The 14,448-nt window shown below is 38.9% G+C and overlaps 1 protein-coding gene across 3 annotated transcripts; it reads right to left on the bottom strand.

The window, feature by feature from the left end:
• Positions 1 to 657: 657 nt before the first annotated feature.
• CCNL1 (cyclin L1) lies at positions 658 to 14,091 on the bottom strand. Of its 3 annotated transcripts, XM_070406927.1 has the most exons (11): positions 13,711 to 14,056; positions 13,343 to 13,417; positions 12,736 to 12,845; positions 7,026 to 7,146; positions 5,881 to 5,945; positions 4,088 to 4,187; positions 3,884 to 3,988; positions 3,648 to 3,789; positions 3,299 to 3,410; positions 3,087 to 3,185; positions 658 to 1,460 (listed from the first exon to the last, which is right to left on the bottom strand). In XM_070406927.1, the coding sequence occupies exons 1-11, from the start codon at positions 14,014 to 14,016 to the stop codon at positions 1,112 to 1,114; spliced, it is 1,584 nt and encodes a 527-aa protein (XP_070263028.1). In that variant the 5' UTR covers positions 14,017 to 14,056; the 3' UTR covers positions 658 to 1,111. The 3 variants fall into 3 exon arrangements, with proteins under 3 accessions (XP_070263028.1, XP_070263029.1, XP_070263030.1); XM_070406929.1 differs by lacking the exons at positions 658 to 1,460; positions 3,087 to 3,185; positions 3,299 to 3,410; positions 3,648 to 3,789; positions 3,884 to 3,988 and adding an exon at positions 5,622 to 5,635 and having other exon boundaries at positions 4,117 to 4,187; positions 13,711 to 14,091; XM_070406928.1 differs by lacking the exons at positions 658 to 1,460; positions 3,087 to 3,185; positions 3,299 to 3,410; positions 3,648 to 3,789; positions 3,884 to 3,988 and having other exon boundaries at positions 4,095 to 5,635; positions 13,711 to 14,090.
• Between the last annotated feature and the right edge of the window lie 357 nt (positions 14,092 to 14,448).

The following is a 14,448-nucleotide window of genomic DNA, read 5'->3' as shown; positions in this document are numbered from 1 at the left end:
CAGGAGTCTCTCCCGCCTCCACAGCAGCACTAAGGATGTGCGCCTAGAGCTCCCAGACTGGGAGAGGGCACAGATCAGGCTGGGGTACACCCGCCCACACCCAGTGCACAAATCTCATGCACTGGGCCTCTAGTGTAACTATGAAATACTGCAATATTTTATTACAGCCTTTTAAAATTTCTAAATTCACTTCCAAAATATTGGGAAAGTAACTCTCAATATAAGTAATTTGAAAAATATTCATTTGGATACACAATAATGGCATTTTCAAAACTTCATTTTTGTGTCCAGATTTTACTTTATCAGCCAACCAGGTTCTGAGGGCCTCACCTCATTACTGAATTATCCTAGCCTAGATAAAAATCACTAAATATATAAATAAATGAACTTTAAAGCTCAATAGTTGGGTCTGACTCACTGTCATGTTAAAAGTTTGGGTGTGTTCAGCAGGACAGTTCACTTTAGAAATAGTACTTAAAACTGACTTATCATTTAATGTTACACTCCCATTTTCTTTTTCCATATATACAGGGAAGACTTAAGAATTATATAATCTGAAACTAGCTAAGAATAGGTTTGCTAGAAAATCAGTATAGTCATTTTACTATTAAGATTCTGCTCATTTAAATAATTTATTTAATAAAATATTTGAAGCAGTTTAGAAAAACAAGATTTGTATTTTATTTCCTTGTAAAAATCTTTACACATGCAGACAAACCAGTGTTAAGAAAGTATTCACCATCATTTAAACAAATAACCACTTAAATAGAAGTGTTTGCAATTTTATCTGTATAAAAATAAGATACATTTTTACAGAATTCACACTCCAGTTCTTATAGCAATAAACAATACACAACTATAAGTACAATTGAACCCGACCATGGTTTTCAATTAGATACTGCTAGGGCATTTTAATGTGCAAAAAAAAAAAAAAAAAAAATTAACATAGTTCTTTTCAAGAGAAATTGTCCTCAGTGTTTCTAGAGACCTAGAGGGTTTTAAGAAATCAAATCCTAATCAGTTTGCTTTTAATGTTTTGATTATGAGTCCATACATCACACTGTAGACAAGCAAAACCAGGCAGGAATTGATGCAGGCTCAACTGAGAAAGTCAGCGCCTGTGCCTGCCATGTCCTGAGCGGCTGCCACCATGATGCTTGCCTTTATGGGACCTCTCAAAGGAGCGAGATCTTTCACGCCTGTCCCTGTGATGTCCCCTTTCATGCCTGTGTTTCTTGGCCGCATCTGAGTGATCCCGAGACTTGCTCTGAGATCGAGAACGAGACTTTTTCCTTTTATGACCATGTCTATTTGAACTTTTTAAATCATCTCTGGTATGCTTGGCCTTAAGGTGAGGAGAACCATGATTATGATGTCTTCTTGGGCTTTCGCTGTGACTGCGGGACCTGCTTCTTGATCTCGAGCTGTATGTTCCAGATCGACTCCGCCTATTATTATAACTTAGACAATAAAAATTTGAGATTTAGATTCAATTTCTGCTGGAAACAGATTATTTTGGTGGTGCTCAAAACAAAACTATCAGGCCTGTATTGACAACAGGCTAGACTGAAGGCTTTTATTAAATTTCTCCCCCTCACTACCTTCCCTTAAGCCTATATTAGACAAATCTTAAACAAATGTAAATAATGTCTATATGCCAAGGAGAGTAATTAGCAAGTTTTACAGGATGTTCTAGACAGCTATGCTTTTTATTAAGTATTTCCCATTTGTTAAGAAGAGCCACGATCCTATCTAATAAAAGACAAAAAGGGTAATTAACCATACCTCCGCTACACTTCCCACTGGATAATCAGCAAGATATGCAAATTAACTGCCAACAAAGATGGTGGCTGGCAGCCACGCAGCTGAAGTGAGCAGGCAGCTGGCTTGCTCCAGTGATGGAGGAAGCCAAGGTTCCCTGCCTGCAGTGGCCTGGCTCTAAGCTCCGAAAGCAACAGCTCCAAACGCAACAAAGTTTCAATTAGAAGCTAAACAAATCCCAGATACCTGCTTTTAGCCAGCCTTACCGCCTCAGAGCTGGGAGTGCCAGTGAAGGCAACAAAGTTTCAATTATAGAAGCTAAACAAATCCCAGATACCTGCTTTTAGCCAGCCTTACCGCCTCAGAGCTGGGAGTGCCAGTGAAGGCAACAAAGTTTCAATTATAGAAAGTAAATAAATCCCAGAATTTAAAAAAAAGAAAAGAAAAAGGAGAGTCTGGGAGCTTCAGTTGCCCCCCAGCCTGAAAACAGCCCTCAGCCCCTCACCCAGACTGGCCAGGCACCCCAGTGGGGACCCCCACCCTGAAGGGGGTGTGACCAGCTGCAAACAGCCCTCAGCCCCTCACCCAGGCTGGCCAGGCACCCAAGCGGGACCCCCACCCTGATCCGGGACACCCTTCAGGGAAAACCAGCCGGCCCCCACCCGTGCACCAGGCCTCTATCCTATATAGTAAAAGGGTAATATGCAAACTGACCCTAACAGCAGAAAGACTGGTCACTATGACACACACTGACCACCAGGAGGCAGATGCTCAATGCAGGAGCTGCCCTCTGGTGGTCAGTGCGCTTTCACATAGGGGAGCTCTGCTCAGCCACAAGCCAGGCTGATGGCTGCCAGTACAGCGGTGGTGGTGGGAGCCTCTCCTGCCTCCTCAGCAGTGCTAAGGATGTCCGACTGCAGTTTAGGTCTGCTCCCCGCTGGCAAGTGGACATGCCCCGAGGGCTGCCAGAGAGATGTCTGATTGCCAGCCTAGGTCCAATCCCCCTGGGGAGCAGGCCTAAGCCAGCAGGTGGTCAGCCCCCGAGGGGTCCCAGACTGGGCTGAGGGACCCTGCCCCCCCCCCCCCGCCCACAGTGCACAAATTTTTGTGCACCGGGCCTCTAGTCTAATTATAAAGCTAATTAGAAAATTCTTTGGCTATGGTTGATTTATTAACCAATAAGTGATTAATGAAAGTCAATTTTCTAACTGAAATCAGACAGAAAGACAATTTTTTCACACCTAATTTGTTCAATTTTTTTTTTAAAGAATAACTTTTTAAACACTCCAAATAAAATTGTTTTTTCTAAGAGAATATTTACTTACTGTCTTCTTGGAGTATGTGATCTAGAATGTGATCGTGTTCTTGACCTTGATCGACTTGCACTTCTGCTATTTCTACTTCTCTTGCTGTCTTTTCTTACACTTCAAAAAACAAAACAAAACAAACAAAACAGTGTATTAGTTACATATTTAGTGTGTTAGAAATTAATCACATATAAGATTCCTGGGGCCAGTTCTAACTCAAGTATACTCACCCATTATAAGGGCTTTTGGAAGCCTGCTGTCTGTCTTCAGGTTCTTTTTTGACCATCTTCACATTAACGGAGATAGGTGACTTCTCTTCAGCCTTTACTTCTCTTGGTGATGCTTAAATAAACAAACATAATAAAGACATGTTAATCACTGGATTTAACAGAGGGTCAAAAGTTGTTCGTACATATAATTCAAGTATCACGCTTTCAAGTATGTCTTCAGTTGACTGTCAAGAGAAAATAATAATGGCTTCTTAACATCGTTTCCTTGCAAATGATAAATGCTAAAGCATTCTAATAATCACACACCTTCTTCAGTGGCCACCTCATTTCAATTCTGAATAAATCTTACATGGTTTAGAGGCTGGAGAAAATCCACCAAGGGTTGAAAGGGCTGGAGTTCCATCAGGATTCAATCCCTTTGCTTTTAATTTGGCTTCTTGTAAGGCCACTTTTCTTTTCTCTACTTCTTTTTCCAGCAATTCATAGTTTGGCTATTGGAGGAAAATGAAGTTAGTATCTCTCCTTCACAGTTTAGAGTGTTAGCATTGAGAAAGTATTAGCACAAACACGAGTAAACAGAATTACCTTTTTCCTGGTATAAAGCCTAAGAGTTTCTACACAGATATCCTGGATCTCCTCTTCAGTAGTACCAAAAAGAAGAAACCAATGGGGACGAGTGGGCAATGGAATCTAAACAGTGAAAAGAGAGTGGTTTAGATCAAATGTTTACTGTTTTTTATTAGGAGGACTAATTTATCCCACAGAACAAAACAGGCTATCTAAACCTACCTGAAGAGCTCTAGCTGCAAGGTAGATGCAAGCACATGCTATAGTCTCTGGTTGAAATCGAACAAATACATTGGTTCGAAGGCTGTCATTCATATAATTCCTGAAAAATATTTTAATCATAAGCTCTGTACATAAACCAGTTCTAAAGCTTACATAAAATTGGAGACTCAATCTACTTTATTCTTTTTTCTTCTCATATTTATATCTATATCTTCATATTCTAACAAATTAACAATTCTTAACTCAAAAATCAGAGAGATAAGAATTTAACACTAGAACAATTCTTCAGCTTTCCTGACTAAATTCCTTTAAAATAATTCTATTATTCTAAGTAGAACATATATGTAAAATTTTAAAACTATATTTTTATGAAAATGCTTTAAAAGTCAATTCTGAATAACTAGTTTCAGAAATGATAAACCACTCCAACAATACTTCAAGCCATTAATTATTGACCATCTCTCCTTTATCCACAATGAAAAGCAGTGTCAACCAAGTTCTTTCAAAAAATTCAAAGTACTGTGACAGGGGTAAAAAGGTAAGCACTCACCAAGTTATATTAAGAAAACTAAGTACTTCAGAAAATCTAGACAGGGAAGTGAAGAGCAATAAATATATAAAACAGCCTTGTTTATATACCTTTTTGGTGACTAAGTACAAAGAAAAGCAATTAACTACTTCAGCTAATAAACTGCTTCATTTCTTAAGTAGTGAACCCTCCCCACAACATCCCTGAAGTATTGAAAAAATTTTTACAAATTGTTTAAAAGGTTAAACTACAAGGTTGTTTCTTAAAAATCCTTACTGTAACTGCTAAAATCTGTTTTACAGAACATATATTAAAAATGTCATGCATTTTATAAAAGCAGTGAAACTTTTCTATTACTAGTATTTACTGAATCCAAAACAAGCATGGCAGTCATAAGTCCAGAACATAAAATTAAGTCCTGTACACCTATTGTGTCGAGATAGTAGTTATGTCTGGACCACAAATCCTTGTTTTACTTTACCTTTAAATAAGCTAGCATTCCAAATCACATATCTGCATCTCAAAAGTCCAAGTTATAAAGTGCTTTGAAAAATCAAGTACTTCTTAATTCTGTTATTGTCTGCAATAGCCCAGCAGCTAGAAATTCATCCAGAATGGAAATGGTGCCCACTTTAAGCTATAAGTTGTAGCTTCCTTTGTTAGAATTCATGCTATACATACTGAAAACTGAAATCTAGTCAAACTCCTAACAAAAAAAATCACTTAATTCATAATGGTCGGATAACAATCAAAAATGAACTATTCATTTTGATAGTTACAGGTATACATTCAATACATAGGCATGTTGAATAGTTACTTCTAGAAGCAAATATACAAATCCTTTTGACACCCCGACAGAACTAGAAGATGCTGCCAGATGGATATGGACCACTTCAGTGAATCTCGGATGAGAGCTTGCACTGGATTGGCTGGAGAGCAGGGCAGCCAATCAGGCCATCCTGAGGTCATGGGCTGAAGTGCAGAGGGCAGAGTTCTATGACTTACCATCATGGACTACCCTTTAATTAAAGAGTAGAAAAAAGAACAAAGTTAAATTGAGTTCTCCATTAAAAATAACTAGTCAAGCCAAGAAAACAGGAAGCAGAAATAAGCATTATTTACCTTTTGATTAAAAAACAAAAAAACAAAAAGCACCAAAAGAAACTCATCTCATTATTTTGGAAAGGGAAAACGAAACTTACTTTATTTCTGCTTCTGTTTTCCTGACTAGGAAAAAAATGTAAAAAAAAACAAAACAACTTACCAGGCAGTTTGAACCAGGGTTTGATTACGTTCACATTCTAAGACTTGTAAATACATAAAAATGATCTGAAGGACAAGGGGAAAAAAACTCAGTTTAGCACAACATTGGTTCTTTCAGAGTACAGAGTTCAATGCATATAAGTAACTGAAAATGTTAGATTCAAGTTTTAATTCTTCTATAAACTACATAAATAATACAGACCAATCTAAAATGTATCTAAATCAATGTGGGTTATTATACTACTAGATTCCATAAAAATTGTTTAAAAATGTTTCAAGATTATACAGGGAAAAAAATTGGGAGTTATTTCAATAAAAAACAATTTTTCATGAATACTAAGTGGCAGGCATTGTGTCCTACAAACAAGATTATAGCATTTAATTTCCCAAGATACAACTCTGCGTGTCCCAAACCCAAACACTGTTTTAATAGGTATACAATGGGCATGATACATTGTAAAACTCCAAGTGGGCATACTTGGATAGTAAGTATCAAACACTGAATGTTTCTATAGTGAAGTTTATCACACTATATATAAGTAGCTTTGCCTCAGTTCAGATGAGGTATTTTAGGACCTCTATTACAACTTTAGAGTTGTGAAATCTAAGAACAGAGATATCTGCCAAGGTTACTCAGCTAATGGCAGAGACAAGTTTCTATTGCAGATAGTTCTGCTTTCAGGGCACCCATTCTTGTAACTATTTTGTTGTTACTTATATCAGCCACATGCAAGCCAAGACTTGCTAGAGAAACCTTTGAACATTCAGAAACAATAACAGTAAGCAGCCAACACAGCTTGAACATTTTACTATGCACAACAGGTAGCATGCCAGACTTTTTTGTGCATATACACACACCCACATATATATAGAATTTATTCCTTGGAATGAGTTATTTCATAAACTCTGTTTCTAGGTAGGGAAAACTGGGTTAACCATAGAGGCAAAAAGAACTTATCAATGTCTACACAACAGTAAAGTTTTAAACCTGTCTTTTTGACTCCCGTTTTTCTGATAAATTTCAAATCTAAAAGGTTGCATTTAAAAACCAAGGTGAACTCTCAAATACAAACATATATTCATGTAAAATAAAGTTTAAGAAAACCCTAATACTTACGAATACAATTCCTGTACTCTATAACTCACCTTATGGGGATGCTTGACATGAACACAAAATCCCAACTCCTTTAGCACCCTCCTCTCTGCTTTGATAACTTGATTTTTGGTGTTAATGTAGTTCTGATCAAGGATGAGGGGGCTTGGAGTCCTATAGTTTGTAAGAAATAAAATCAAAACTGTTTTGCACATCCAAAAATTTTTATTTGTGGCATCTCCGTTTTCCCTTCCAACCAACTATTGGCAACAGAAACCAGCTTTTTAAACTCCTGCAAACAAGTTAAGGCATTAATCTTGTGCTGTCCAAGTTATGCTAAATAAATATATACTTTCTAGACTAAACTCCTATAGAAACTAACTCAATCCTGCAATGGAAATAATTCACTCTACTTCTCTTGTATTTATCCTTGGTTATTTCATATGGATACTTTGGGAATATATGTTGCTTAACGTCAGTGACAGCTATCACAAATCTCATTAGTCTCCAGACTCTCTGCACTGACAAAATGAAAGTGCTCCTGAAAATATTTACTATAAGACCTTGTAAGATTATAGTGATTTTACTCATTTTATAAAATATCAACTCTTGGTTACTTTATGGCCAAAATTAAAATTAAGGGAAAAAATATTGGGTAGCTAATCCACATTTCCCCCGCAAATGGGCAATTTGTTTAAGCAAATTGTTCTAAGATTCTATTTTTGTTAAAGAAAATAATCTGGAAACTAAAGATTTAGTTCAATTACCAAAATAGTTTATAAAATTAAATCAGATTAAAAATTCAAAGTGATCAATAAAAACCATGCCTAAATTTGGTTGAGTTGTAGTTATTAGGCAGTATATTTAGCAATGCAAGAGAAGGGAGGACCATAATGAGGAAACCAGGACAACACTCAAGGTCTCTGTGCCAGATTCAAGTTTGATAGCTTCCAAAGTTATGATGCAGAAGGCTATCTATCAGTCAGGGGCTCAATGTTTTAGAAACAGCACATTCAACGAAAAGACTATCTTATTTAAGTCTTAAAATGAAAAACCGGTTTCTTACTTTTATTTAAAGCTTATGTTCAAAATTAGCTTCTTACTAAGAATTTTTTTTGTCAAGACTTGGACTTTTCATTTAAAAGCCCATAAAATGTCCTAGTGTCCTTTGTTTGATACATTTTTAGATTGAACCAACAAAAATATTTTTTTTGTTAAGATATTAAAAATATTGATTACATGATATATACATATATGTGTAGGATATTTAAATATTTTCCCCATACTCAATTATCAGCCAAAAGATTCAAGAGTTTCTGCCCTGAGCAGAACACAACATCTATTTTAAAAAGATAATAATTCTGAACATTACCCCAACTCACAACTCCTTTTACCATGCACAGCAAATCCAGAAAAATGTAAGCTAACACTTTAAAATCAAAAACCAATTTAAATACATCCACTTGAAAATTAGATAACAACGTGAAAAAAGCCACATTAACTACCCCTGTGGTGACATGTTATCAGAGTAGAAATGACTTATTTTCTCACATTTAAAATGATGAAAACTAGAATGCTTGCTAGGGTATTTCAATTTTTTTTAAATCAAATTGTATTAAACAAGACAAAAGCTGGCAAGCTGACAAAATGGAAAACAGCTGTTAAGATTAACAATGCTGAAAATGGCCTTCACTCAGTTCAATTCCTATTACAGACATAAAAGGTGTGAGGAATGAGGCCATCAATTGGAGAGGGCCGATTTCTAACATAGTATCAACGAATCCATTTTTATTAGGACAATAGGCTACAAGTTAACTATTCTTTGGAGGGGAAAAAAATCAAATTTACCTCAAGACCAATAAATGTATACATGAAAGCATATCTCAAAGAACTTAAGGTTTATTATTTTTCAGGTTTCATCATGACAGGAAATTTAGAAGTTAAAGCCACCTCAGACTAATGTCTCCCTCAACAGGCATTAGGAGAAAGGAGACCTTCCATGTTATAGTGGCATCCAGAACTTTAACTCTTAATCCACTGCAATTGGGACAGCAAAACTGCACCATTAGAAACCATATAAAAGCAGTTTTGTCTCCTTTCCCATTTTTTTTTGAGTAAACTCATTTATACATCTTACTAAGCTTGCTTTAAAAGTTTCCTTCAAATTCTGTTAAAATTCATTTTTCTTGTAATTAACCAGCTAAATACTTGTTCAAATTATGGCTACTCCCTGGTAGTAAATCAGGCTTAATTATCAATTCTGCTTAAACCAACTGTTATTTTCCATCTACTCTGCCACAATCTTTACTTTCCCTCTATTTTGGTGTCAACATTCCAATAACATCAAATGATTAAGGAAACCAAATCCACCATCCACTATTAATTCAACTACATACTCAACTTTTTGCTTAGGCCTACTAATACCTACAGTTTTCAAAGTTAACTTTGTGGGTGTATAATCTAACATCTTCATTTTTGTGCAGAATTGGTTTTATCTCACAAATCAAGGAAGGCTCAATGTGTAATTTACAACTTATATTTTATAGGAGAAAAATGTGTTCGGATAAATAAGCAAGTAAAGGTTCAAGAAAACCGTCTAAGCAAGTGGTTTCTTTTTATTAACATAGTATCAATTAATACTTTTTGTAGCAATAAGCACATTAAATTGAATTAAAGTTTGCTAGAATGCCTTCCTCTCCAATTATGTTAAATCTCCTTTCTGATAAAAGTTTGAAGAGGTGGCATTTTAAAAAATCTCTTAAAAAAGGAATCATTTATTAAGAGAGAGAAAAAAATTTGTTATCAACTAACAACCAAATCTAACTCTACCTTCCCGGCTTTAAAGTTTGTCATACTTTTCAAATTAATTTATATGAAAAGAACAATTTCCAAATTTAGTCTTAATAGGAAATCTTGGGCTTTGACCATTGTAAGTTTATTATCTGCCCTCTTAGGACAACTATTTTTCCGTTAGCATGATTTAGTTCAAATATACCTCAAAGAAAAAGAAATTAGGATCAGGAGATGCAAACATGGTTAAGTTTCACTCATGTAGTATGGAAACTAGTTCTTCAGGAACTATACCATAGTTTACAAAGAGGCAGACTCCTCCTGCTCAATACACAGAAATCTGCAATACGACTTCAAAGGAACATTCTTTTTTTTTAGCAGTGTTTAAAAACAAAATGAAGGCCACCATTAGAGCCATAAAATAAAACTGCAAATGGAGGCTGGACTTATGACCCTTCCAACTTTCATCCATGAACTATATACATGTTGAAAATACCACACTATATGTACCAATGAGAGTGGTTGCACCAGTCTGAAGATGTCTTTTTTTAGACAACCAAGTCTTGTCTTTTTAAGTTGTAAATTACACGTTTATTGAGCCTTTCCTTGAAACCACAGAAAACCCTAATTTGCTGTGAATATGTGCCACCCCAAAAGCAAATTATAATTGGAAACTATTAAATTCAGCCATTTATTCTGAGTTTAAAAGACAATTACCAAACTACCAAAAAAATCAAAGGGGGAAACAGTCAAATAATACAGAATGTGGCTTGGGCATTGGTACTTTCTAAAAGTTCACCTGGTAATTCTAATGTGTAGCCAGGACTGAAAAACAGTATCTAAAGGCTACAGAAATGATTCCTCCTTTGTAATTTTCTAGTTCACACTACAATAAGGCTTTCATAAACTTCATTAAAATAAATAACATTAAAATAACCTGACATTATTTTACCAACTGAAGTATTAATACTGACAATACTTTCTAATGACATTAATCTATGAAAAGAAAATATTAAGCTACAGTTATAATAACTTGGACAGCAAAGATTAAAGCTTATAACAAGAAACAGGAGTTTTTCTAAATGGTTCAGCAGTGGCCAACCTGTTAGTCCCCGATTCCAGTGACCTATTCTCAGAGCACTGGCTTCTCCTTGGGGATTTTCCATACTTCACTCACTGTTGCCATGACGACAGCTTCATCGCTATGTACCACTCCACATCACCCAGGCTTTGGTAAATGTAGCTGGTCGCTGTATAGTCGGTTGCAAGGGAAAAAAGAGTTGAAGTTAATAACATATACAAGTTACGTGTCTGAGTAAACTTGTAATATGCATAGAAACACTTTTACATCCTGCTTAAAAAAAAAGGCTTCCATGCAATTAACAACTCCTTTTAAACTTCATGCTAGTCACTTCTAAGATCGAGACAAAAATCAGTCTCTTTGTAGTGACCCCCCCAAAAAACCAGTTACAGAAACAAAAGTCAGGTGAAATGTTTTACATTCCAAGATTTTTATAGTTAAGAACTACTCTCTGAAATGGAGAAAGAATGCTCTAAGGCTCACAGAAAAAGTTCAAAGTAGATAATCATTATTAAGTGTTAAGAGTTGGCTCAATGGTTCAAAAAGTAACAGAAAGCTATTTCCTTTAAACCAGCATAGAATCCTTTCACTGAAGAGCCTTGTTATTAGTGTGTTTTAAACACCCTGAAGAATCAGTGAGATATCTAAATGTAAATGTTAGCTCAGACCATACTAAATACCAAATTGAAATCTTCCCAATTTCCAGGAATTCCTCACCAAGAAGCTAAAAGATATTTTAAAATGAAATAAAAAATTAGTCTATCCCTGGATATGGTTAGGGTGAATGAGGAAAGATGGCAGAAAAAAAAAAGAAAACTAAAAAAATGTGAAAACTATCTGAAGAGCAATGTTTCAGACTTTTTAACTAATCGTTTTAAGGTTACTTTTCTATTTGCTTGTCTCTGAACAGTTCTACTATGCCAACCTACAGATTCAGCTGATTAAGAAACACTCAGGTAGGATACTAAGTTGGCACTAACCAACACCCAATCCCCAAAACAACTTAAAATCCTTTTATAACTTCCTTTCAAACTCCTAACATCATAATTTCTTAAAAAGTGAAAAGACCTAATCTATTCCAGCTATCTCCTTCTGCAGCATGGACTAGAAGTCACCCGAAGTGCTGCAACTAAAATTTCTGGTACTGCTCACATGAACATGTAAGTCCACATAAAGTGTTATGATGTAGCCACAACACCTATAAGGCACTCTTTTGGTCTCTATTTTCTTACAAGAGAAATTAAACGAGCCTTATCTAAATATAACCCAATCAACCAAGAGTTAATTTTCTAACCCACTAACTGGGACTTATCTGACCAAGACAAAATACCTGTTTAATCCCTTTGACTTCAAACTTTATCATCCTGCAGTCCTTTCAGATCCGGTATATCGTAGTTCAATGATGAAGTACTCTTAACAAAAGCCAACCTCAATTGATAACGTGTTAACTGGGACTTCCGAGTAGAGAAACAATCTACACAAAACTGTGCCACGTTATGAACTTGAACTGCAGTTTAAACTTCCAGCCTTCAGTCTTCCAGAGAGGGGTGGGGAGAAACAACTTACAGATACACTCACACTTGAGCCAAACGCATTCCCTTTCTTGTTTAATCTTAAGCCACAGGACTGCTTCACAGCACTGTTAGGATTGTCCATAAATGCAACTGCCTCTACAAACTTCAGATAGCTGGTTAATTGTGGGGGTTTTTGGTTTTGTTTCTTTTGTTTTTTTGTTATTAAGTATCAGTGTGCTCCTATGTGAATTTCAACACCTAAATAAGTTTTCCTGTGCATGGGTTTTAACTTGAGAGGAAAGAATGTTTTGGTTTGATGATTGGTGTGCACAGTACAGTAGCAGCGAGAGATATTGTGCTCAATCATGCCAATCTTACCTTTTTCCTCTTAACTGGCGTAGGTGGTGGAACACATTAATCACGTCTCTTATTCTTCTGGGCGCTTCTTCGATTTTTGATGCAAGATTAATACAAGCCATGGCAACAATCTGAAAGAACGATCCAAGGAAACCTTGTTAGATGAGGGCTCCATCCCGGGCCGTTCGGAAAAAGTGCCCCTCCCAAAACCTAACTAACTTATTCTGCTGGAAACACTTTAGGAGGACACAACTAGGACAACCTTTGGTGAAATAAAATTAAGATGACATTCCCGAGCCATAAGCTTCCCGGACACGTTAATACTGTGAATTATTTTAATTGATTAATCCCTCCGTTCTGAATACAGAGTCAATCAAGCCCAGTCTCACAGGGCTTTCGAACTCGGCTGAAAATTCTAATTATTGACGGGAGGGCTCGGGACCCATTTCCTGGATTCTAGGCCCTGGAACACATTCCGAAAGCCCCCACTTCCGGGGGAGTGAGAACCAGGTACCCAGGCCCAAAGGAACCACTCTCTTTCCGGGAGAGCTCGCTGCTAGCGCCGCCCCCCCCACCCCCCCATTTCCGGGTGGAGAAATCCTTTCCCCCTCGCCCCCGCCGTCCTTACCTCGAAACTGTGTTTGACGAAAGACTTGGAGTAGAAGAACCGATGGAACAACACCTGCCCCGTTGCCATCGCCACCTGCAGACGAGAGAGAAGAGCGGAAGCGCCAGGGTCAGGCGGGCCCGCACCAGGCGCCGCCGCCATTTTGTGCCGCCGCTCGCTCCCCGGCCCTCCCCACCGCGAGCACCGAGGGAGCCTCGCCTCCCCGCCCACCCGCCCCGCTCCGGCTGGGACCCGGTGAGAAAAGTCCCGAGAGGGCCATTCCCGCTCCGGCCCCCCTCCCCGCTTGCCGGCACCTGGTGGGAAGGGAATACCGAGGGGGGGGAGCGGGGGGAAGAGGCGCGCCCGGAGGCCCGGGCCCGAGCACCGACCTGCGGCAGGCGGAGGAGGATGCCGGCGGCTTGGATGAGCTCGCAGCCCAGGATGCGCAAGTCCGTCTCGCTAAACAGGTCGAGCCCATCCTGCATGGACGGGGTGGGCGACAGCCGCTCCTCCGGGATCAGCGAGTGGTCGATGGTGAGAGAAACTTCCGAGTAGAGGCGGTCTCCGATCAGAATCCCTCCCGACGTGGTCGTCGTCGTGGTCGTGGTCCCCGAGCTCGAGCCGCCCGCGCTGGGGGCGGCGGCCGACGAGCTGGCGGCGGCAGCGGTCGCTGTCGGGTGAGGCCCGGACGCCATAGTCTCCGCGAGCTGCACGCACGCCCGACGCAGCCGGAACCCGGAGCGAAACTAACCAGCGTCCTCGGCGCGACGGATGTGCCCGTGACCGCCGCGTTCGGGGCCGCTTTACGCAGCGTGCGCTTCCGCTCTGACGTCACCACGCGCAGCGGCGCGAGCCAACTAGTCCCTCCAGGTCCCCCAGCCCCACCGCCGGCGGCGCCTCCTCCCGCGCGGTCCGGGAACTGCTGTCGAGGCGGGGGACCCTGCGGGGACCTGGGTGGCCTGTCTGCTGGGCCCCCTAAAGTGGTCGGGGTGGCCCCAAGGTTTTTTTAGCTAAAATAGGCCCAAACTGCCTTGTCTGTAATATTTTCAGCTACAGTAACAATGCGGGAGTTTTGCAAGCTCACCTCCTCCCCAAGTGAGACTTGGCAACAGTTACCACAGCCTCTG

The sequence above is a fragment of the Myotis yumanensis genome, unplaced genomic scaffold (genome assembly GCF_028538775.1).
Source record: "Myotis yumanensis isolate MYYU_CA2020_CCGP unplaced genomic scaffold, mMyoYum1.0.hap1 SCAF_2, whole genome shotgun sequence".
NCBI lineage: Eukaryota > Metazoa > Chordata > Mammalia > Chiroptera > Vespertilionidae > Myotis > Myotis yumanensis.
Note: the sequence above shows the minus strand (reverse complement) of the source record. Positions and strands in the feature narration are given on the sequence as shown.